Source organism: Musca vetustissima, unplaced genomic scaffold (genome assembly GCF_032173495.1).
Source record: "Musca vetustissima isolate MV318-11 ecotype Yass unplaced genomic scaffold, APGP_CSIRO_Mvet_v1 utg2750, whole genome shotgun sequence".
NCBI lineage: Eukaryota > Metazoa > Arthropoda > Insecta > Diptera > Muscidae > Musca > Musca vetustissima.
The window spans coordinates 92,006-116,320 of NW_026884925.1; the positions used below are offsets into that span (position 1 = coordinate 92,006).

A 24,315-nucleotide genomic window follows, 5' to 3' on the forward strand; every position below is an offset into this window, starting at 1 on the left:
TGCTGCTACCTATATATATGAAAAATAAATATATATTTAGATATATGCCAACGTCATGACGAAAAAAAAAAACACTTAGGCACAAATATATATACAAGACAATTTTCTATATATATAATATATATATATATATATTAGGGGGTACATATATATATACACAAAAATAAATCGTATTTGTGTGTAATATTGTTTGTTGCTGGTGTTGATCATCATTGGGGTATTAGTAAACAAATTCGTTGTTGTCTCGTTCGTTTGACCGTCCGTCGGAGTGTTTGTCTGTCCATTTGTATATCAGTCTGTCTGTTTGTTTGGTTGTTTGTTTGTCGTACGAATGAATGCCAAGAAATGTGTTTGTGGGCTAAATATTTGATGCTAATATTTTCTTCATATTCACCAGTCTAAAAATACCAAAAACAAGCAACAGCAACAACAACTACAACAAAAACATGACCAAAATCTTTGGGAAAGGAAATACAAAGAAAATGTCTACACTTATGCGACTGTTCTCGGCAATTCATAGGTTTAGTATTGAAGCAAAATTCCTTGCTAGAGATTTTCATTTTTTTTTCGGTCCTCAACAAAACCAAAAACAAAAATTTAAACGACAAATCACATTTTTAACGCCAACGAAACGAAACGAACATCATAAAATAATAATTATTAGCAATAAAAATAAATAATAAAAAAATAATTCTTTTTTTAGTCTCTCGAACAAAAAAATAGTGAATGAAAATTTTAGAAAAAAATTTTTGGAAAAAAAAATAACGACATAAAAGAAAAATAATTTCAAAACGAAACTCGACTCGAGAAGTGAACAAATATCATGTTTTATAAGTGAGTTCAAGTGAGACAAACGAAGAACCCAATTAAATATTTTCTGAATTCCTGAAAACGAAGCTAAAGCGAGAGAAGAACCCCAAGAACTAAACGAATCGATTGCCAACGACGACAACATTATGCCCTTTGTTGCCCCCAAGACAACAAGTTCAACACCATCCTCCACCAGAACCACATTTCGTCCACCATGGGTTAAGGAGGATGGTGGTTCGGTGCTGAAGCCCGTCAATAAGACCTCAGTGCCTTGGGCGAAGAAGCCCAGTGAAACGGCTGCAGCATCCACGGCCAGCAAGGATGCCGATAAAACCACAACAAGTAACAGTATTTTGAAGAAACCCGCAAGCAATTTGAAATCCACCACAAATGCTGAACCCAAAAAACCGCTGGAAACCAATAACAAGGTAACGGAAGCGGTAAAGAAACCGGGTATCACTGCAGTGAAAAAGGAACCCGTCTCAGCCCTAAAGAAACCCTCAGCAGTTAGTGCAGCCAAGAAAAAGGAGCCAACACCACCCTCATCTTCTTCCGAGGAAGAAGAAGAGGAGGAGGAAGAAGAAGAAGAAACTGAAGAGGAAGAAACCGAGGAAGAAGAATCCGGCGAAGAAGAGGAATCCGAGGAAGAAGAATCCGAAGAAGAGGAATCCGAAGAAGAAGAATCCGAGGAAGAGGATACCAGTAAAAATAAGAAACCCACTCCAACAACAAATAACAAAACCAACACCACATCCACTGCTGCTGCAAAGAAACCTACCACCACCCCCGCAACACCCTCAAAAACACCAACAAAGTCACCCGCTGCCGCCAACAAAAAGGACGAAGAAGAAAGTGAGTTAAAACGCCGTTTCTCCATTGAGAAACCCAAACTTAGACCCGTTGTTGTCAAACGTGATAAATCAATGAAAAAAATCGAAGACGACGACGAAGCCGTAGAAGGTGAAACCGAAGAGGATCGTGAACGTAGATTACGTTTTAAATTAGAAAAACCAAAACTTAGACATGTTAAACGTGAAGAGAAACCCTTGCCCAGTAAGAGTAGCGAGAATATTCTAAAAATAAGGCCCGTCCTCAAGAAGGTACCCAAAGTCGATGAGATATTAAAGGAACCCAAAGAGGAACCTAAACCCGAATTTAAAACAAAAACATTACGTAAGACGCCGTCGATTAAACGTGAACCGAGTATCAAAAATGGTAAGTGTGAAAAGGTTCCTTGCGTCCCTTTAAATGCCTCAACAACTTCTAAACTCTTACTCAGCAAAACCAAAAAAATGGCCTTATTTTGAAAACATGCCGCAACCACCAAGCAATAACAACAACAACAGCAACAACATAACATGTTTTCTTTCTTTTCTTGTTCTGTTCCGTTTAACTTCCTAATTTTTTCTTTTTTTCTCGTTTTTTTGGAAATGATGTCTAAATCTGGTTAATCTAATTTTTTTGGCTTTAATCTACGCGCCAGTATTCTACTATTTATTTTTAAAATTAAAAGGCTTTCAAATCCTCTAACTAAAAAAAGCGAAAAATAACAATAACAACAAAAATATTTTTAATATACAGTGATGGTCAAAACATTAGGGAAATAATAACTAATTTGAAATCATTTTTTAATAATGCTTTGCGGAACTTTACAAACACCAGTTTTAAAAATAGTTTTTCTATTTTTATATAATTCCCGTTTTTCTCGAGCACAAATTCAATTGGTGAAGATTTTTCCCTATTTATACCCCTCACCCCACACTGTGATACAGCGTATTATTATCATGTTTTTGTAACATGGAAAGGATAACGAGATGGACCAATAATTACTTAACGGTTATACCTAAAATCAATTTCCGAGTCGATTTATGAATGTCCGTCCGTCTGTCCATTTATTTTTGCAAATGAAATTTGGTACAGCACATTTATTTGGCTCAAGAATCAAGGAACCCTATTCAAATTTGTGAAAATCGTTTCAGATTTTATTGTCCATATATATTTTTGTCCGATTTAATCCAAATAGCAAACGATTGGGGCGAAATTTTACACAACGTACCAAATTGAGCTTAGAATGACGTCTATTGTTCGTTCAGATTTAAATATAATTACGGAAATATATTTCGGCCTATTGATCCATAAGGTTCCAGTTATGGGCAAGGACAACGCCTAGAATTTTCGGTGATGATCAGATAATAATTTTGGAATGAAGTGGACCGAAAACTTAATTCTTTTTATGTTATTTTCGTGTCGATCTATAGACCACAAATGAACATCACAACACAAATTTGCTGGGGAAAATATGTCAGTGTGAGGAAAAGGTGCTGTTTACCTCTAATCGGGCAAGAAGGTGCAAATATCACGAAATATTGCCCAGGCTCGGAATAAACATCATCAGTTTAGTCCGATTTCCTACAAATGGTTCACAAATTCCCCAAGTCTGTCCGATTGACTCGAAGTTTTGCATAGATTGCATTCACAGTCAATCCTCTAAACGAATTGAGATAGATCGCCAAATTTTGTATAGAGTTGTCTTTTGTCTGCAGGCATATCAGTTCGAAGACGGGCTATATCGGTCCACGTTTAGGTATATCCCCCATATATGGGTACTCCCCAATTTTCGGTCTTTTGGGGTTCTTGAGCGCGTTTTTCACCAAATTCACTGAAATTTCGTAAATGGGGTATGACTATTAGAGGGTGTCACTATTATGGAATATCACTAGTAAATTATAATTATGGGACTAACTTTTCTGGTAGCCCCCATAAAACGGTACCATAAATTTTCAGTAATTTGGGGGTTTTTAAGCGCATTTTCGGCCGAATTTGCTTTAGTTTGACACTTTTCGTTCTTAATGGATACTAAAACTTTCCACTAAAAATTATAAATATAGGTCAATTTTTTCGGGTAGCTCCCACATAATGGTACTCCCAATTTTCGGTACATTAAGTCCTTGAGAGCGTTTATCAACCAAATTCGCTAAAATTTAGTACATTGTGTACATATTAAGTACTAAATCTCTCCGCTATAAATATTAAATATAGGCCCACCTGTTCGCGTAGCGCGTTTCCAACCGAATTCGCTCTAATTTGGTATTTTGTAGTCGTATATGGTAACAAATCTCCCCCTAAAAAAGGGTGAATATTAATATTTTTATACCCTCATGCCTCATCGAAATATTGGGTTTAGACCCCGAAGGTCAAAATTTGCTGAAAATTAATTTTGTAATATCATGCGAACGGACTATTCGATTTGAGCCAAACTTTGTACAACCTATTATCTCCGCCAAGTCCTAAGATGGGGCCCATTGGTCCACTCCCTCTGGTACCTGACCCACAAATGGTCAAAAGTTTCAATATTTATAGATCGAATATTAGGAGAATTGAATGTTAGATTTCAACCAAACTATACATATAGATCCAACTACTTCTGGTACCTCCCCCACAAAGGGTAAATATTTTTTCAGGTGAATATTTCGAGGTTTGCATACAGAGTGACAAATATATGATGGAGGATATAAAAATAATATATAGAGGCTATGCCAAAAATATATCAAACCAGTGAGCGGAGCAGTATAGTCGGACGACCATATGATATCCTTCATAACTTCCACGAAAACCTAACTTTCTGTGATTCTATATTTTGAGCATGGGCAATATTTCGCGATATTTGCACCCTCTTGACCGCCTAGAGGTCAACAAATATTACTAATATTCAGTACAGCCATTCTAATTACTTGCCCTGATTCCCTTCATCGTAGTTTGTTTTGGGATGTTCGGCTTTTAATTGTGGCCTATAGATCGACTCGAAAAAAGAAAACACAAAAAATTAAGCTTTTAAACCCACTGTATACCAATATTGTTATCTGATCATCACCGAAAACTATAGGCGTTGTCCTTGGCCATACCTGGATCCTCATTTCATCCACTAAATATTTACCGATCTTCACCAAAAGCTATAGTGATTTTCATTGGCCAGAACCCATCCTACATGCAAAATTTCTTGAAGATTGGTACATAACTGTGGTCTGTACCGTGTTTACAAATTATAATGGACAGATGGACGGACATACATGGACATAGATCGACTCAGCTAGTAGAGGTGGTTCTAGGACCAATATTTCAAAACCTCGATCTAGCAAATCATTGCTTAAACTTAAACAGGCCCCTACATCCACTATTTAATTATCAAAAATTATATTAAAATTCAATGAATATAATATAATGCATTTTAATGCCGGTAATATTATGGTATACAAGTACTGATTAGGAAAAATCCAATATGAAAAACCACATCAAAGATATATATACATATGAACTATAGGACTTTATTTAACATGCTTCGGAATGCCCGATTTGGCCAAAATATGCACCGTTTTCTTGTATGATTTGTTCCCATTTTAAAGGTAACTTCATAATGCCTCTCTCATAGTCCTGCTCTCTATTTGCATACCAATTTGTTATCATTAAAGAAATTTTGCAATGCAAGAAAAATATGATAATCGCTTGGTGCCAGTCTGTATGGCAGATTCGTCACTGTAGATGTTTGCGGCCTAGCGGTGTCCTGGGCGATGTTACGACTGCTAACATTCCGGTCAACTTCGATAATTTCTCCGATTTTATCAATATTTTCGACAACCGGACTAACTGTGCGATGTGCATCTTTAACTTAAAAAATTCCTGAACGGAATCTACGAAACCAAAATTGCACATAATTGACTGTTACAGTATCGGAACCATAAACACCATTCACAATTTTAGCCGCTTGGCTTGCATTTTTTGCCTTTGTCAAAGAAAAACTTGAAATGTTCCGTATTTTCTCCTTTTTCACTTCCATTTTTACCACCCTGTAACTCACAACTGAATGAACCAAACAAAAAACAGAAGAATATTTTTTTACTGCGAAATTTCACCGTTCCAACGAGCATAAATCTGAAATTGTTTGATCTATTCTTTACGAGAAATCTATTAGTACTGCCATCTGCCGAAAAAAATAGTGGATTTCTTTTTCCCCAACCTAATATATATATTATGGGGTCTCAGGTGAATATTTCGAAGCTTGCAAACAGAGGATAAATAGAATGTATACACCTATTGTGGTGGAGGGTATAAGAATAATATGTAGGGGCTTTGACAAAACTATATCAAACAACAACATCAAAACCTCGATCTACCAAATTACTAATTATTCACTTCAATAGGCCCCAACAGGTTACAATATCTACTATTGAATTAGCAAAAATTAAATTCAAATTCAATTACGAATATAATGCAATACATTTTAATGCCGATAATATTCTGGCATTCAAGTACTGGTTAGAGGAAAAACATATGGGCCCCACAGCGAAAATAAAAATTATTAATCAATGAGACCTTGACCCAACGTCACTTATATGGTAGGATTCACATGTATGTGATTATATAAAAATATATAAAATTCATAAAGCACCGAACAATACCTTCAAAAAATTTAAAATTACAAATCTAATTCCGCAAAATGTTTTGACCTTCACTGTATGTAAATATATAAAATAATAATACAAAAAACATTTACGATTTGATGGTTGTTATCTTTTAAAAAACGACGCCCACCTCCTACTGCTTCCCTTAAAAGAAAAATCGAACAGAGGGAGGAAAATCTACCTCCCCCACAACATTTTTAAAGAAAAATCGCATAGTTTTCTGTGTGTGTATTGTTTTTTTACTTATGACCTCTGTGTAAATCGAGAACAGATGTTATCAATTATTGATCTGCCACCAGCTCTAAGCACAACAAAAAAAAATGGTTCAAATGAACAAAAAAACGAATAACAACAACAAGAAGCAATTCAACTCGATATGCCGTGTTTAATTGGGTCATGCAAATCTCTTGTTGCTACTTTTTTGTTGTATTTGTTTTCTTTTTTAATTTTTCATTCTAGCTGTATAAAAAGTGTTATTTGTACATACACAATTACATTTTTTTCCATTCGCCCTGTCCATTTTTTTCATAGAAAACAAAAAAAGAACAAATTCCTGAAATGTTAAAAACGCAAAAAAAAAAAACAAATTCATCCTTTCTCGCCACACCACATTCAATATTGCCCCATATAAATTCACACTTCATTTAAATTTTTCTGCAACAATAACAACAACAAAACAAAAAAGTGGAAAAATGAAAAATTCACATTCTCTCGCAGCTATGGTGGGGAGTTTCATAGTCGGCGGTTAACAGCAACAAAAACACAAAAAAATAAATTAAATTTTATTTTAAATATTTACACGTTGTTTTTGTTGTTGTTTTGAATTTTAAAGGCCAAATTAATCGATTGTAATGAAAAATTTCATGGAATTTTCAATTAAAAAAAGGTGCTGGAATATTGAGATCAATGACCGTATTCAAAGTTGAAAATGTAAAATAATTAAAGAGGAATAATTAAAAAATTGCCTATATTTGTATATCTGGCCATATGTGTAGGGATGAAATGGTCTCTGGGTTTCGATAGTGAATGCAGACTCCCTTTGGCTAATATCCAATAAATTATGCTGTATTTTTGTATGTTGTCATACTTTATAGTTCATTGACCTCCAATTAATCATTGCTTGAATTATTTATACCGGTGAGAATTAAGGACGTGGGCTTTTAAGGGGTGGATAGTCTAGGTAACCGGCCTGCGTAACTGACCGAAGCTTTAGAAACGAGAAATTTACGACAATTGGCAATATCCTGTATATTTCTCGAACACAAAGCCTCATTGTCCCCGTAATAAACTTTGATCCCAAAGAGGGCATGTTAGAACAATGTACTTCCGCTGGTGGAATAAAACAGAGAGGTGTATATAAACTCCAGACAAAAATGAGTAATGTAGGCAATTTGAGGATGAAATATAACAACTACAGTAAATAATTTCCTCATGTACCAATTTGTTTCGAAAGAATACCATTTCGATAAAGGTTTGCCAACCTAATAAATAACTAACCCTGGATCTATACCGATGTGGCTAAAATATTGCAAACACCGATATTTGGTGGTACATGTATATGTGGAACCATTTGTATTTGGCGAATCGGTAGATCTAGAAATTTGAAATGAGGGTCACTGATGTATTGTAGAATAGATGTGGCGAAGGTTTTTTTTTGAAAATTCGAACTAACAGTATCCGAAAAGTACTAAAATGTACTAAATTTGGAACAATTACGCAGCATGTGTATGGATAGAGCTAAAAACATGAAATTTGGAATGAGAATTATGGTTGAGAAGTAGGGTCGATATAAGGTAGGTGGTTTTGGAAGCGTGTACTCATGTATACGAAAAGTACTAAACTGTACTAAATTTGGTACAATTTGAATTTTGAGAAACGGATGGAGCTGGAGCTGATTAAAATTAATATTACCGTCGGAGTGTAAAATAGCGATATGTAGGTAGTTTTAGAAATTTTTATTTATGTGTACGAAAAGTACTAAATGGTACTATATTTTGCACAATTTGGATTTGGGTGAACCAATAGAGCTGGAGCACTGAAATTTGGAAATAAGATTACTGTTAGAGTGTAGGATTGAGGTATGTTGGTAGTTTGGGAAATTCGTACTAATGTGTACTAAATTTGGTACCATTTGAACTTTGGATGAACCAATAGAGATGAAAATCTAAAATTTTTGGAGTTAGGATTACTGCTGGAGAACTGAAATTTGGAAATAAGATTACTGTTGGAGTGTAGGTAGGTTGGTAGTTTGGGAAATTCGTACTTATGTGTACTAAATATGGTATCATATGAATTTTGGGTGAACCAATAGAGCTGGAATCCTAAAATTCGGAGTTAGGATCACTGTTGGGGTATAGGATTGGGGTTTGTATCAAATGTTGGAAATTTCTATAAATGTGTACTAAATGGTACTAAATTTGGATTTAGTAGACCGATAGATCTGGAATTGGATTGTATGATGTAGGTAATAATGGAAATTTGTAGTTATGTGACCTAAGTGGTACTAAATTTTATACAATTTGGATTAAGAGTAAACTGATAGAGGTGGTATCCTGAAATTTGGAATTAAGATGGGGTATGTGGGAAGTTTTAAAAATTCATACTTATGATTGTAAAGGAAGGTAGTTATGGAAATTAAATTAATGTATAATAACTGGTATTAAATTTGGATTTGGGTGAACCTATATTTGAAATTTGGAAATTTTATATAAGAGAATATAGGTACTAAATGGTATATTAAAATTTCAATTATGGTCGGTTTTTAAATAGGTAGCGGGCATATGCTAGTCTTAGTATAAAATTGTATCATTCTGTAGATAGCGGGCTTAAAAAAATCAAAGCCTGGTGACGAACGGACGTGTCTAAATCGTCTTAGAATCATATACTGATCAAGGATGTATATACTGTATGGATGGAGGTTATAAAAAAAAATTGCCGCCTTCAAAGTGTAGTTCCTCATATAATTAAGCGTTGAAACTCCACCGCGATTTATTAAACTACCTTAAACAATCAGATTTATTTACTGGAAAATGAACTCAAGACCAAGAAATTTTCAAATACTTCTTTTTAAAATCTATGTTTATTGCATATTATAAAGCCGATTTACAAGGTTTTCGATCTACGTAAACCCTCTTAAATGTCTATATAAAATATTAGTATCTATTCATAGGGAATATAGACTGATATCTTTAGAAGATTTTTTACAAGCAGAATACGCCAATATCCTTCTATCTATAGACGCCAACATAAATAATAGGCCTAACCAGAATATTTTTGTGAAAAAAATTGATATACGAGTTTATTTTATACATTCCATCTTCATACTATAACTATTTCTTTTGTCAGAATGTCAAATTTTAATTAGTTTTCAGAATTAAAGTCATGCTTATATCGACCCATTAAGCACACAATTTCACCTCTAACCTATTTAAATATAAATTGTTTAACTATGAAAAATATGTTGGAATATTTTCTGGTATGTATATGATTTACAACAATAAAAGATAAAAAAAATATTTGTAGTTTGTAGAAAAAAACTTTTTCATTGAAACAACCACAAATCGGCGTACTAATAAAATAATTCGTATAAAATTAGATTGGACAGAAAAAAATCTATACTAATATTCTTTAATATTAAGTTATCCAAAATTGAAAACAAATAATAATAATTTAAATATTAATGCTTAATATGGTTATAACGATCTGCAGGTCGAACAAATAATATTAAAATAATTTTTTAATATATTCTAGATCGGAGTACATATTTATATATTTGGACGAACTCGTACAAGACTATTAAAGTTTTTTAATTCCATAGGACATAGACTACTTAAGAAAACACTCCAGAGTACGTACGATCATATAACAATCGGATGCTTGTATTGTATCCCTTAATTTTTTTATTTTGTATAGGTATCCAGGTATTTCAATAATTATGAATACGTTGTAATCACAAAGGTCTAGGAAGGCTATATATGACAATTAAAATATGTATTTTCTGGCCCATAATGTATCGATTTAGACCTGTCAGATAGAACCCAGACGTTCTCTTCATTTGTCGATAATAACTAAGAAGAATAGCATACTGTTGCCGTATTCCGCCGTATAATTTTCGGATAGGCATTCTAAAAAAACATAGTTATAAACATAACTGCGAGATGTCTTTAAAGGTTGAAGCGTGTACTCCAAGGACAGAATTCATTCCGTATTCATTTAACGTGTCGGCAACTAATGGGTGGATTGCCATCCATAATATGGTGGTTAGAATTGATTACTAAGAAACACAGCAAAATCGTATTCCTATCCGATATAGGTAAAAAATCTTTATTTCGATATATAGATGGTCCACCAGTGTCATGAGGAGGCACTCTATAGCAGTTCTCATGGTGGCATTCTTACAGGTCTGAATACTTCTCTATTAACACAAAGAAGTCCACACTGCGGTACAGGGTCTATGTCTTTGTGTATATGTTTGTAACAGGCAAAAGGAAACGGGATAAACACATGGTTCCTTTTGAGAATATACATAGAATCACTTTCTGAGTCGATTTATGCATTTCCTTTTGTCCGTCTATGTGAAATTATAAACAAAGTATAGGACGCATTCATGATCCGAATTGGATGACATTCGACACATCTCGTTTATTTGGCCCAAGGACAAACCTTATTGAAATTGGAAAAAATCGGTTCATATATATATTTTCGTTCGATTTAATGTAAAGTCCCTATCTATCTTTCGATTTTCACGAAATTTGGCATGGCTTACTGAATTAAGTCTAGAATGATGTGTGTTAAGTTTCGTGAAAATCGGTTCAGATTTAGATATAGCTATCATATATATTTTCATCCGATTTTTAGCAAATGGTGCAATTGGCACGAAATGTCGCACAACGTTCTGAAGTAAGTATAGCCCAACGTGTGCCAACTTTTATTGAAATCGGTTCAGATTTAGATATAGCTCCTATATCCGATTTTAGGTAAATGGTGCAGCAAGGACGCTAAGTTCGGCCGATTGGCACAAAATTTTGTTCTTCGTACAGAAGTTAGTATAGTTTAAGGTTTGTCAGGTTTAGGTAAAAAGGGTTCAGATTTTAATGTATCTCCCAAAATATGTCCAAAACAAAACGGAACAAAACGTACTGAAATTAGTATAACCTAACCTGCGACAAGTTTCGTTGAAATCGGTTCATATTTGGATATAGCTTACATATATATTTTCGTCCGATTTTAAATAAATGGTGCACCAAACTCCTCATGTTTGTCAGATTGACATGAAATTTAGCACATCGTACAAATTTGAGCATGGAATGACTTAATTGCATTTTGTAGAAGTACACACATAGCCCATATATATATTCGACCGACTTCGTGTTAATTGGGCTCCAAATATAAATACGTCTGTTAGGATGCATATGTTTAATATACCCATAGTGGTGAAGGGTATCATATAGTCGTCGGCGTCTGACTATTTTCCTTATGGTTTTGAGTTGAGTTCTTCTAATGAAGTCTGATCTGAATGGCTTTCCAAAAAAAGTATAGCTCAAGAATCCCACGGTGCTATAGCATATGAAAGTAGCCTCTATCTGAAAAAAATAAATAATAATAAGGATTGTTCTTTTTGAAGATTTTTTTAATTTGATTACCGCTGAAGACTGCATGCCTCTTCTTCTATTTTTCATATGCCAATGGAATCTTCTTTTATAGGTTATGTAGTACATTTTAGTCACCTTGTGGTATTTGTTCCAGTTGTGTATAGGTTATAATTGGGTGTTATATCCGTTTTAATAAATTTATTATTACTCCCTAACCTTCCGTGGTGAGACAGTAATAATAAGGGCCTTTTTCATACATTTTTAAATATTACTTAAACTTTGTGATGTTATTTTTTATAGGTTATGTCCATTTAAGTCTATTTGACAATGTTTCTATTCGGGAAGAATTTTTATAGCCATTATAACCATATTAAATACTATTCGTAATTATATTTTCCAATTTGTTTCAACTATTTATATCTTTGTTTCACATTTTGGATAACCCGACAGCATTATAACCTAACATTTTCATTCCGCATAACCAAACAATAACAATTAGCATCTTTCTTAAATACACACTTCCTTGAAAATAAAATTTCAAATAACAAATAATATTTACAATAATCCATAACAAATAAATATTTACTATTTCGAAAATAAGCTTTGTAAAAGTATGCAAATATACGAAATTTCGTTGATGCAACTACTACGCAGCCAAATATCAATGCAAAAAAAAAACGTAAGAAATGCAACCGAAAATGAAATGATGATGGCGATGGTGATGACAAATACAAAGAGGATGAATTTTTCCATTTTATTTTCTTCTTATTTTGTGGTATTTTGGCATTTTTGATTTTTAAATTATGAAAATGATTTCTTCTTTTTTTTTTGTACCTCCAATTAACGCTGTATGTATATAAGCGAATTTTTGCTGTATTATATATAATATATAAGAAGCGTCTTTTGTATATAATAAGCCAGCGAACGTCTTCAAATTTTGTCAATCACAACAATTTCATCCATTTCAATGGTGTTCGAATAGACAAACGGTTCACCGACTTGTATATATTTTTGAATCGAACATCATAATCGCTGCTGCAGCCGAGCATTGATTTCTACCACCATAATCGCTATTGATTGATTAATAATATTTAATTTTTTTCTGTTTTTAAAAACAGTTCCTGCTCCACCACCATTGCCATCGCTGGTGCCCAAGGCTCCTCCACCACCACCGCCACCATTGGGAGCACCTGGTGAGAAGAAGTTGACTGAAGCTCAGAAACAGGCATTGGAGAAACTGAAGTAAGTTTTTTTTTTTTTTTTGAAAATTTAAGATATGAAAACAATATAACAAAGAAACCTTGCGATTAAATACCAACAGAGAGGATTAGGGGCTGGAGTCATTATAGAGGGCCACAAGGACATTGTTATAGTATAATGAAAACTTAATGGAAAAAGTGACAACATAAGGTGAACATATCTATAGAAGAACTGAAAGCAGTCCTTTAGCTGAAGAACAAGTTTTTTTCATGGACGAGCTTAAGAGAGATTCTTTATAGCCGAGCTGAGAGGAGCATTCATAGACTGAAGAAAGTCTTTTCATAGACGAACTGAAGTAGCAGAAGAGCTGAAGTGGGAGACTTCCATAGACGAGCTGTAGAGGTAGTAGATCATAGGCGAGCTGAACCGAGTCTCTATACACAAGAAAAGGAAAATAGAACTGATGGGAGCCCCTATAGCTTAAAAGGGAGACTTTGATAGGTGAACTGAAGACGGAGTCTTTGATAGGCGACCTGACGGGGGAGTCTTTGATATGAAGAGGGAGTCTTTCATAAACGAGCTGATGAGTTAGTCTTTCATAGATGAGCCGAGGAGGAAGTCTTTGATAGGCGAACTTAAGAGACAGTCTTTCATAGAAGAGCTGATGAGGTAGTATTTCATAGACCAACTGAAAGGAATCTCTATATACAAGGGGAAGGGGACCTCAATAGACGAACTAAAGGGAGCCTCTATAAAAGAGTTGAGAGGAGTCTTTACTAGACGAGCTGAAGGAAGCCTCTCCTGGAGGAGCTGAAGAGGTAGTCTTTGATAGAAGAACTAAAGGGAGGCTTTCATAGAGTAACTGAGGAAGGAGTATTTCATAGACGAGCTACAAAGGAGTCTTTATAGAGCTGAAGGGAACCTCCATAAAACGGCTGAGGGGAGTCTTTCATAGACGAACTGAAAAGGGGGTCTTTGATAGGCGAACTGAAGAGGGAGTCGTTGTTAGGCGAACTAAAGAGGTAGTCTTTGATAGGCAAGGTGAAGAGTGAGCCTTTCATTGACGAGCTTAGGAGGGAGTCTTTCAAAAATGAGCAGTAAGGGGAGTCTTTGTAGACGAGCTAAATGAAGCCTATATAGGACAGCTGTAAAAATTTTTCAACGTCCTGAAGCTCAGAAAGTCTCTATAAACAGACTGAAGGGAGTCTTTATACACGACCTGAAGACGGTCTCTATAGACCAACTGATGGGAATCTTTAAAGACGAGACTTAGAGACTCAATATAGATGGGCTGAACACAGTCTCTCTAGACGAAGTGGAACTAAAGGGAGTATTTATAAACGAGCTGAAGCTCAAAAAATTTTATAGAAGATCTGCGACTCATGCAGTTTTTGGCGTTTTTTGTAAGAAGTCTTTTTAAACGTCCTGAAGCTCAGGAAGTCTTTCCAAACGAACTGAAGGGAGAATCTATACACGACCTGAAAACGGTCTCTATAGACCAACTGATGGGAATCTTTAAAGGCGAGTCTTAGAGACTCCCTATAGATGGGCTGAACACGGTCTCTCTAGACGAAGAGGAGCTAAAGGGAGTATTTATAAACTGAAGCTCAAAATGCTTTATAAAATATCAGGCTGATCAGGCAGTTTTTGGAGACGTACTGAAGCTCAGTATATCTTTGCAGATGACCTAAACCTCAGGAATCATTAATAGACCAGATTAAACTCAGGGTGTTTTTATAGACGAGCTGCAGCTCTAAAAGCCTTTAAAGACCATCTGAAGAACAGGGGGTCTTTAGAGAAGAGCTAAAGCTCAGTAATTTTTTAAGCGAGCTCAGGCTCACAAAGTCTTCTTAGGCGATCTCAGGCTCAAAAAGTCTTTATGGACCAACCGAAGCAAGTATTTATGGACAAGGTGAAGAGTATTGGGTAGTTTTTAGAGACGTACTGAAGCTCAGGACATCTTTGCCGATGAGCTGAAGTCTCGGGAAGCCTTAATGAACCATATCAAACTCAGAGAGTTTTTATATACGAGCTGCAACTCTAGCAGCCTTTAAAGATCTATCTGAAGATAAGGGAGTCTTTAGAGGAGAGTTAAACTCAGAAAGTCTTTTTAAGCGAGTCCAGGCTCAGAAAGTCTTCTTAAGCGAGCTCAGCCTCAGAAAGTCTATATTGACCAACTGAAGCTTAGCAACTATTTATGGACAAGGTAAAGAGTATTGGGTAGTATTTAGAAACATACTGAAGCTCAGGATATCTTTGCCGACGAACTGAAGCTCAGCTAGCCTTAATAGACCAGATTAAACTCAGGGAGTTTTATAGACGAGCTGCAGCTCTGTAAGCCTTTATCGACCATCTGAAGATCAAGGGGTTTTTAGAGATGAGTTAAGCTTAGAAAGTCTTTGTAAGCGAACTCTGGCTCAGAAAATCTTTATGGACCAGCTGAAGCGTATTGGGTCATTATAGAAGAACTGAAGGTCAGAATATTTTAATAGACCAGCTTAGAGGGTATTTACTCAGAAAGTCTTTAAAGACGAGCTGAAACTCAGGGAACGGATACACATTCTGAATCTCAGGAAGTACTTATTGGCATGCTAAACCTCAGGAAGTCTTTATAGACGAACTTAAGCTCAGTAAGTCGTTATAGACCGACTAAAGCTTTGGGCGCATTTTCTGATGAAATGAAACTCAGCGAGTCTTTATGACCAAGCTAAAAGAGTCTATTCAAATAAACTAAAGGGTAAGGGAGTCTTTTTAGGCAAGGGTTGGGAAGTTTTTATACACGAACCAAATAAACAGAGAATTTTTATATTAGAACTGAATGGTCTGGGAGAATTCATAGGCAAGGTGTTTCCCTATGTACCCTATCTAAATTACATAGATGATATACCTACGATTAAATCATTTATCTATGTGGATACATCCAACGCAGATAAATTATCTACATTATTTAATTGATTTATCTAAAACATCAAACTTATCCATATAATTTTCCCAAAAAATTGTATGTCTTTCCTTCAATAGAAAACGGCCAAGACATCGTCCCGATTGGTCCGAAATGATGAAAGAGGTAGAAAGTGGTAGAAAACTTCGACATGTCGAATGCAATGATAGGTATGTTCTAAACTGAAATAAAGAAAAGAAAGCCATGTTAATATCTCATCCTTTCACTTAGATCTCAACCCATACTTACATGCAAATCCATGACAAAGGTGGACAATAAATTCATCTACGAAACAGAAAAGGAAAATTCCCACAACAAATTGCTGCAACAAATTCAATCGGGTGTACGATTAAAGCCAACACAGACCAATGATCGTAGTAAACCGTTTATTGAGGGCTTGCGCAAATTCCGGCGACAAATGACCATTGAGGAACAATTGCAAAAGTCTCAGTCGAAAATTAATATGTTGGCAAATGCTGCTGGTGGAACGGCGGCGGCGGCAGCAACGGCTGATGTAAGTTGTCGGGGTGATGGGTGGTGTCTAACTGAAATTTATACGAAAATGTTATTTTCATTCCCAGGCCACCGATGGTGCTGCCTCTATTGCCGGCAGCAATTTATCACGAGCCGGTAGTATTGTCTCTGCTTTATTGGACGGTTCCAGCGGCGATGAATTGGATGACATCGATAAGATTCGTGATGATCTACAAAGTACCAAACAAATGTTGGCCCTTGAGCTGCGTAATCGTGAGGCTCAAGAACGTGAAAATAAGAAATTATTAGCCAAAATTGCCACCCTCGAAGCGGAATTGGAACGTGAGAAATCACGTGAAAAGACCTTGGAATATGGTTCAAGAATCATTGTGGCCACAATGGAAACAACACCAGCCTCAGAGGAGGCCTATGTTAATTCGTTGAAAAAAGAAGCCGAAGAATCAAAGAAAACATCTAAAGATTTGGAAAGTAAGTATTTGGAGACGAGCGAATTGCTGGATCAGGCCAAGAGTGAAATTGAGGAGCAGAAACGACAAATACAAGCATTGGAAAGGAAATTGGCACAAGCATTACAGGTAAGAGAGAGGAGGAGATTTTGGAATGGGAATTTGAGCATAACAAAATTCGCCGTTTCTGCTGCTTGCTGCAATTAATTCGAAATGCTTGTTTATGCTTTATTCCTAGGGTACATGCCCCCGCTGCCATTATAATATCACAGCACAAAATGATTATTATTATGCTTATGATGAAAATGATTATGAAGCTCATGCATATTGTAATCATAATGGTATACATAAGGTATTTAACAAAAAAAAAGAACACAAATAAAAAGTGAAATTTAACAAAATCAAACATGGGAGGGCATTCAAGGAGTAATATCGAAAGAATAAATTCGATTTGTATTAAAGTCAATCCCTTTAAAACCCACTACTCCTTTTTTGTCCAAAATGAAGATATTTGTGGTCATATTATTGACAAGTTTTTAATTCATTTTACTGCAAATTTCATTAATCTATATTTGTACACACATAAATACACATCATCCTTACTTCCTCCCCAAATTTTAGATTGAAGGATACACTTTATGCTCTACATCCACCTGGTGATGATCTCTCATTAGGAAAACAGTATTACACACTAAAAGTGGAGAATCCTTTAACCAAGGAATTCTAAAGAGAGAGCCTCTATCATATTAACTAAAAATTTTATTATCATTATTTAAATAAAATGTTATATAGTTTATAGTAGTAATTATTTATATATCCATATGACGGACGACTGACTTGTGATTAGAAGTTTATATAGGGGAGAGGGGGGCACCTTTGAACACTTTTTGCTTTCAAGCCTTATAAAATTTTTTATTTTATAATTTTTGGTTTCTTATAAATTTTAACTAATAGGTACATATGTAACCTTTAAAATGAATATACATATGACACACTATAAGCTTGATAAATATATTTTATTACTGTTTTAATGAACGAACTCAAAGTGTTCAAAACTGCCCCCCCCAGGGGGGCATATTTGTGGGGTTGATATTTGTGAACGACATGGTTTTTTACAGTATTTATGTTTAAATATGTATGTATTTTATTAATACATATCAGAAATGCATTAATTCATTAAAAAATATATAAAAAATGTTCAAAATTTAAAAAAATTAGATCAAAAGTTATTAAAACATAAAATGACTTAAAAACAAAAATTAATATGGTGAAAAATACAGTTAATTTCGTAATCTTATTAGCCCATTTGAAATTTTGAGAAATCGAAGCCAAAAGTTAAAAACTCCGCTTTTTACTCGAATTTAAAGGGCATGTTCAAAGGTGCCCCACCCATGGCATTTTACGGAAATTTAAAATAACTTTTTTTGTAATAAATATATATGAAAGAAATTACATTAGTTATGTTTGAAATGATTGTTGGAATGCAAAAAATTTGTTTGACGAAAGAAAACTATCACAGAATTCTTTCTGCGCCCTTACAACCAAATGAATAAAAGTTTACAATGACACTGAGAAAACATGGTCACCCATGCACAATTTTTCGACAACTGAAAAAGCAAACCAAAGTGGTTTACGCATATAGAGAACAAGATTGCCATATACAAAAATGTGGTTGCGGGTCGGAAAAATATTAAACCAAGATTTTATGAGCGCTGTTCAAAGGTGCCCCACGTTCAAAGGTGCCCCCCTCTCCCCTACTTAGTGATAATAAAAATAAGTCGGCAGGGCTGAATTTTGAATACCCTCCCCTACATGAGGCGGGTATTAAAAATACCTAAAATCGTTCGGGGTTTCCAGAAGGAAAATAGAAATACCAAAACAAAGACACTCAAGTTGTGATAAGACTCCGAACATACCGAAAATGACGAGTGGCGTTTGAAAAACATTTCGGAAACCAAAAAGGGACCGATATTGATCATTTTTGCTAGTGAACCCAATAAAATCAAAAATATAAAATGACAGACAACTTGGCTGAAAACGTGAAATGGCACCGTTATATGAGGACTGCCACGAAACTTGGGTCAACATTGATATTTGCTGTTAGGGTGATTGCAACACAATAACAATATTGCAGCCAAATCGGTTGGAAAACTTGTCCAATATCTCCAAAATTTGCAAATATTGGGGGTACGGTTACATGGAGGCTATCTTGAAACTTGTCTGGATATTTTTGGTAGGCAGTTTTGCTGTGCAAAGAAAACCCAAAATATCAAATTACAGACAATTCGCTTGAAAAACGTGATCCAAATCAAATAAATACCGAATAGTAGGGGATAGCATTATATTTTGGGGCTATGCCAAAACAAGGACGGATGCACAAAAACCATGTGTATACCATGTAATTGTAGGTGTGCGTGTGTATTAATTTTACATGGCTAAAACAAAGCCACATAGCCCAATAAGGATGATGAGCCACTTAACCAAAGGCGAGACGCATATTAGTGGGTGTGTTGGTTCGCGCTCTGGCTTTCCCTTTCACTTTGATCATTAAACTCGACTCGAAAGAGGTCTTAAGAGGTCTCAATGATTATTTCGACGTGTAAGCGGATTGACAAAATTAATTTACAATCCTTTATAATGGAGGTTATATAAATGGATAGACACAAAATGGATGAATTTCTTCCACAAAACAACGATTTGGTATATCACTATCCGGCATAACACTCGAGAGAGTTGACTATATTTCAATTTATTTCTTTAATGGACTTCAATTTAGAAAAAGGCCCTTCAAAGGACTTCAATTTTGAAAATAACCCTTAATTGTGTTTTGAAACTTTAGAACCCTCTATAGGGTTTTTTTTAATAGAGGACAACTTTATAAGTAGTTCCATACTATAAAGAATGCTATAGAGAGGATTATGTTTATAGAAGCCCTTCTAAACATCTAATGAAGACCTCTTCATATGAGCTTTATATCCTCTCTATGGAAGACATATCGCTCATTTGGCATAAATCAAAAAATCTATTTTGCAGAAAATGCGTTTTAAGTTGTGATTTTTTTTACACAACACATTAACTCAAAAACGACGATTTTTATTTATGCCGATCTTGCAGCAAATGAGCGATATGTATGTATTTACGTGGAACATCCTTTATACGGCCTTCTTCTATAGAATACTCATTAAAGTGCCTTCTACCCATGGAAGATCTCCCTAAGAAACTTCTCACTACAGAAGTATGGTTTAGATACCACTTAAGGGGTCATTCTTCTAAATAACACCCTTAAGACCTACATTCTATTAATAATCTTAAGGAGCTTCAATGTATAGAGGATCTGATGGAGAAAAGTATAGAACGGCTGGTTAGAGAGACTCCGTCTATATAAGACCCCTCTTTTCTATATTATGCTACTTTATCGATATCATGTAGGTAGATGTCCATCACCAAGATATCGCTATAGATGAGAATTTACCTATAATAGGCCTCTCCAGATGTGGCTTCTATCTACAGAATACCACCTAACGGGATTCTATCTATATATGACCTGTTAAGGGATGGGAAAGGTGGATACACCTTTTGATGTAATGCAAAATCATTCATCCATACTGGAGCCATCTATATTCAAAGACCAGCTAAAGTTAGAGAGGCAGGATTTTCCAGGATTTCCTGCTTGGAATTGTTATTTTGAAATTCTTGAAGTCGATGCAGGTGGCATATGTAGTCACTAAAGTGGCTATCATTATCCAGAATATATCGATTTCAAATCATGTTAAAACTACTGACATGTCCTATATGCGAGTTTCGCTACACGGTATTTCTTTGATTTCGATTTCTCTTCACTGTGGACTGTCTGTGTACGAGGTTCGCCACGATTTCGTTTCTTTGAGCTTGAGAGCACATCTTGTTGTCATCTATACAGACCAGTTAAAGGTAGAGAGCCACTTGTAAAGGATTCCCTTTTTGGAATTATCATGTTGAAATTCTTGGAGTCGAGGTTGGTGGGCATCATTAACGTGGGTATCATTATCCACAATATCTCAATTTCCATGCACTCTGACCTATCTGAGTGTGAGGCTTGTTTCGTTGAGCTTCAGAGCAAATCTTGTTGCTTGGAACTTAACTAAAAAATACGTACAAAGTAGATTAAAGCCAATCAATGACCTGCACGTTTGATAAACACTTGTACGAGTAACGTGGATAAGACCTCTTCAATCCTCTTTCATAATTATTTGTCGTTGATGGATATTCCGAGGTATTTCATTAGAGTCCAAAAGCCACCTCATTCAATAGGAAATTTTGAGATTTTACGTTTCTTAGTGAAGAGTACCAATTCTGCCTTCGTAGGGTTGGCCTCAAGAACACTTTATTATATTTTTTATTTATTTTTTTTTTTATATCAGATATGGTTCATAAACTTTACCATATATGTACATTGAATAAATTAATTGGATTGAATAATCGTCATACAGCTACAGCCTTTATTTTAGTATGATCGAACTTCAACAGCAACACATTTATGACGAGGAGCTACAATAGAGTACTCCTCCATGCGGTGTGCTTCTGTTAAAAGTTTTCCTTTCGGACCTCTGAATACGCTACTATGTTAATTAGATTATTATTATGACTCTATGTATATTGCCAGTTCCTCCTGTTTCTTCTATAGTGACATCTTGGGTAATGAAAGAGCGGACGAACTAGCTACACGAGGATCTCAATCCACAAATCTAGCAACTGATGACTCAACCAAACCACCCATATGTCATTTTTACCATAACATTAAGGCATTCTTCAACGAAAGAGCCTATGAACTTTGGCCCAACGAACCTAGGTGCATCGTGTCAAGATCCATTTGACCGACTCTGTCTACCAAAAGAACGAACTCACTGTTGAACCTGAGCAAAGCTTAAATAAGAGTAATGACAGGAATCATTACTGGTAACTACAATATCAGGCTTTTACTAGTAAATGGGATCTTGATGCAATTGACTACTGTAGACTCTGCGTTGACGAGGAGGAGACGGAGACAATTGAGCATCTCCTGTGTCACTGCCCAGACCTGGCTTACAGGCGGGACAGACTAGTGGGTGCTCATTTTCTACCGAGTCTTAGCTTCTTCTCAACAACCGAACCTGCTCTAATCTACAGCATAATTAGAAACGTAAAGTGGTTAGGAATGTACAACCTTGACACGTAACACATCTGAATCCTATAGCCATCGACCTTATTCCAATCTTAGGCATCAGTTAAGTCATCTTAGTGAATATGTTCGGAATTATATCGATCAGGAAGTCAATTATCACTTTGTATAGTCCATCTTCCATTGTGGTCAGTTTTACCCATAGATCATGAATTTAAGCGAGGATTTGAAATTGACCATCATATACCTATTTGGATGCAGTTGGTACGCTGACTGAAAAACGTAGAACACTGAAAGTTACGAGATCGCCTAACATCCCAAACTTAGAGGAACACTTTAATTTAGAAATAACCTAAGTATTATATAGGTTGGTAATTTAATGAGCGCCAGTTCCACCTCAACAATCATGGGGTCATATGCACTCGCTCATTATCTCCAAGACTCTCTCAAAATACCGCAGATTTTGTGACTGATAATGAATTGTATTGGGCTTGCCACTGTCCACGAACTGTGGGCATGTCCGATAGCTTTTAGCTCTGCTTCCCGTAGGGGAAAGTGTGACTAAATTATATCGATGTAATCAAAAACGGGTGGGATCCTCTAATACCAACACCGAAATGTTATATTATAATAAGTATCAAATTCCTGTCGACATTTCGTTGGGGATATTATCTTCAATCCATTTGGAGTTAAATTTGGTGGACTAACTGAATTGAACTGCTGGACTATTCTTGTGAAGGGATATAGTAGTGATTCGATTTTTTTGATGAAGGGTATTCTTCGGAGTCCTTTTTCAAATATTATATTTTTTAATGTTCCTATTCTTCTAACACCATAATTTTATATCATTCCTCTTAACAGCATGGATATAAATCCCACTCACAAAAATATACCTTGATCATTAAGCTTCCCATAAAATCCCTAGAAAATAAAAAATAATTTTTATTTTATTTTATAATTTTAAATATTACAATATTTCATTTTTTACATACATAAATACTTACCCCGCTTTGATCTCGCATTATCCTGCCTAAATGCCTATCTTATAGTATGCTAAAATATGAGATTATTTCTAATATTACAATTTCTCCAATGACAGGGCGGCTATGATTCTAGACGGCCTAGCGATGCCCTTAATGGCTTGGACAGTCCACCTGAATTTGAGCCAGAAAGTGAAAGTGATCCCGATGAGCCCGAAGAAAAGAAGATTGCCCGACGTGAACGACGTCTCAACAAAGAAGTTAAGGCATTGCGCAGTAAACTCACCAAGGTCAAAGTGAAACAGGAGGCGGCACGCAAAGAAAAGGCAGCATTAAAGGAGGCGATGAAAAAGAATCATGTCATACTCAAGTTAGATAAAACAAAACCCTATTTGTAATGTCCTCCTTTAATATTTTTTCCAATTCCCTATCTTTTTTTTCAGGGAAGAAAAGAAAAAGTTCAAGAAATTGGAAAAGGAAGTACACAAAATGGCTGCATCCATGAAAGAAGATATGGATCTTGATGATGATGAAGAAAAGGACGAGGCCGAAGATAAGGAAGAAAGTGAAGATGAATCGGAGGAAGAGACCGAAGAGGAATCCGAAGAATCTGAATCGGAGGAGAGTGAAAATGAAACAGAAAGTGAATCAGAGGCAGAGGTAAGATCGAAAGCTCTCGTTTTATTAAAGTATCTAGTAACATTTTTTCTGTGTTAACAGGATGCCACCAACCAAGCCAAGAAGGACAATTTGGAACCACGTCTCAAGAAACACGAAAGCCGTCTGAATGCCATGAAGAAATGTAATGTTTTGTTGCAGGCCAACGTTGATAATTTACAAGATGAAATACATCAAGTCCGTTCCAAGGCATCCAATCTACAAAGCGAACTGGATGCTGTTCTAGCCGATTTAGGTTTTTAAATACACCTGTCCTCCACCTTCCTTATAACAACACAAACAAACAAAAACACATAATACACGCAGAAACACACACTACACAAAATTTAATAATAATATTACAATTTAACAAAAAACAAACGACAACAACAATAAAACATAATTAATTGTTTTTTAATAATAATAATAAAGAAAAATACATTTTTAAGAATTTAATTCTTACCTTTAATTTGTGGTTTTGTGCCTTTTTTATTGTTTCCTTTTCTTTTATTTATTTTTTTGTAAAATGTATTTAATCAAAATAAAATGAAATTTAAATAAAATTAAGACAGTTTGGCGATGTTAACATACACACACACAAC

General features: G+C 35.2%; 1 protein-coding gene across 1 annotated transcript; it reads left to right on the forward strand.

Moving 5' to 3' along the window:
- The first annotated feature begins 956 nt into the window (after positions 1-956).
- Positions 957-23,986, forward strand: LOC133332000 (glutamic acid-rich protein-like). The gene is made up of 8 exons (XM_061540385.1): positions 957-2,025; positions 12,976-13,099; positions 16,079-16,168; positions 16,230-16,491; positions 16,580-17,068; positions 23,176-23,426; positions 23,500-23,716; positions 23,777-23,986. The coding sequence occupies exons 1-8, from the start codon at positions 957-959 to the stop codon at positions 23,975-23,977; spliced, it is 2,703 nt and encodes a 900-aa protein (XP_061396369.1). The 3' UTR covers positions 23,978-23,986.
- The last annotated feature ends 329 nt before the right edge of the window (positions 23,987-24,315 follow it).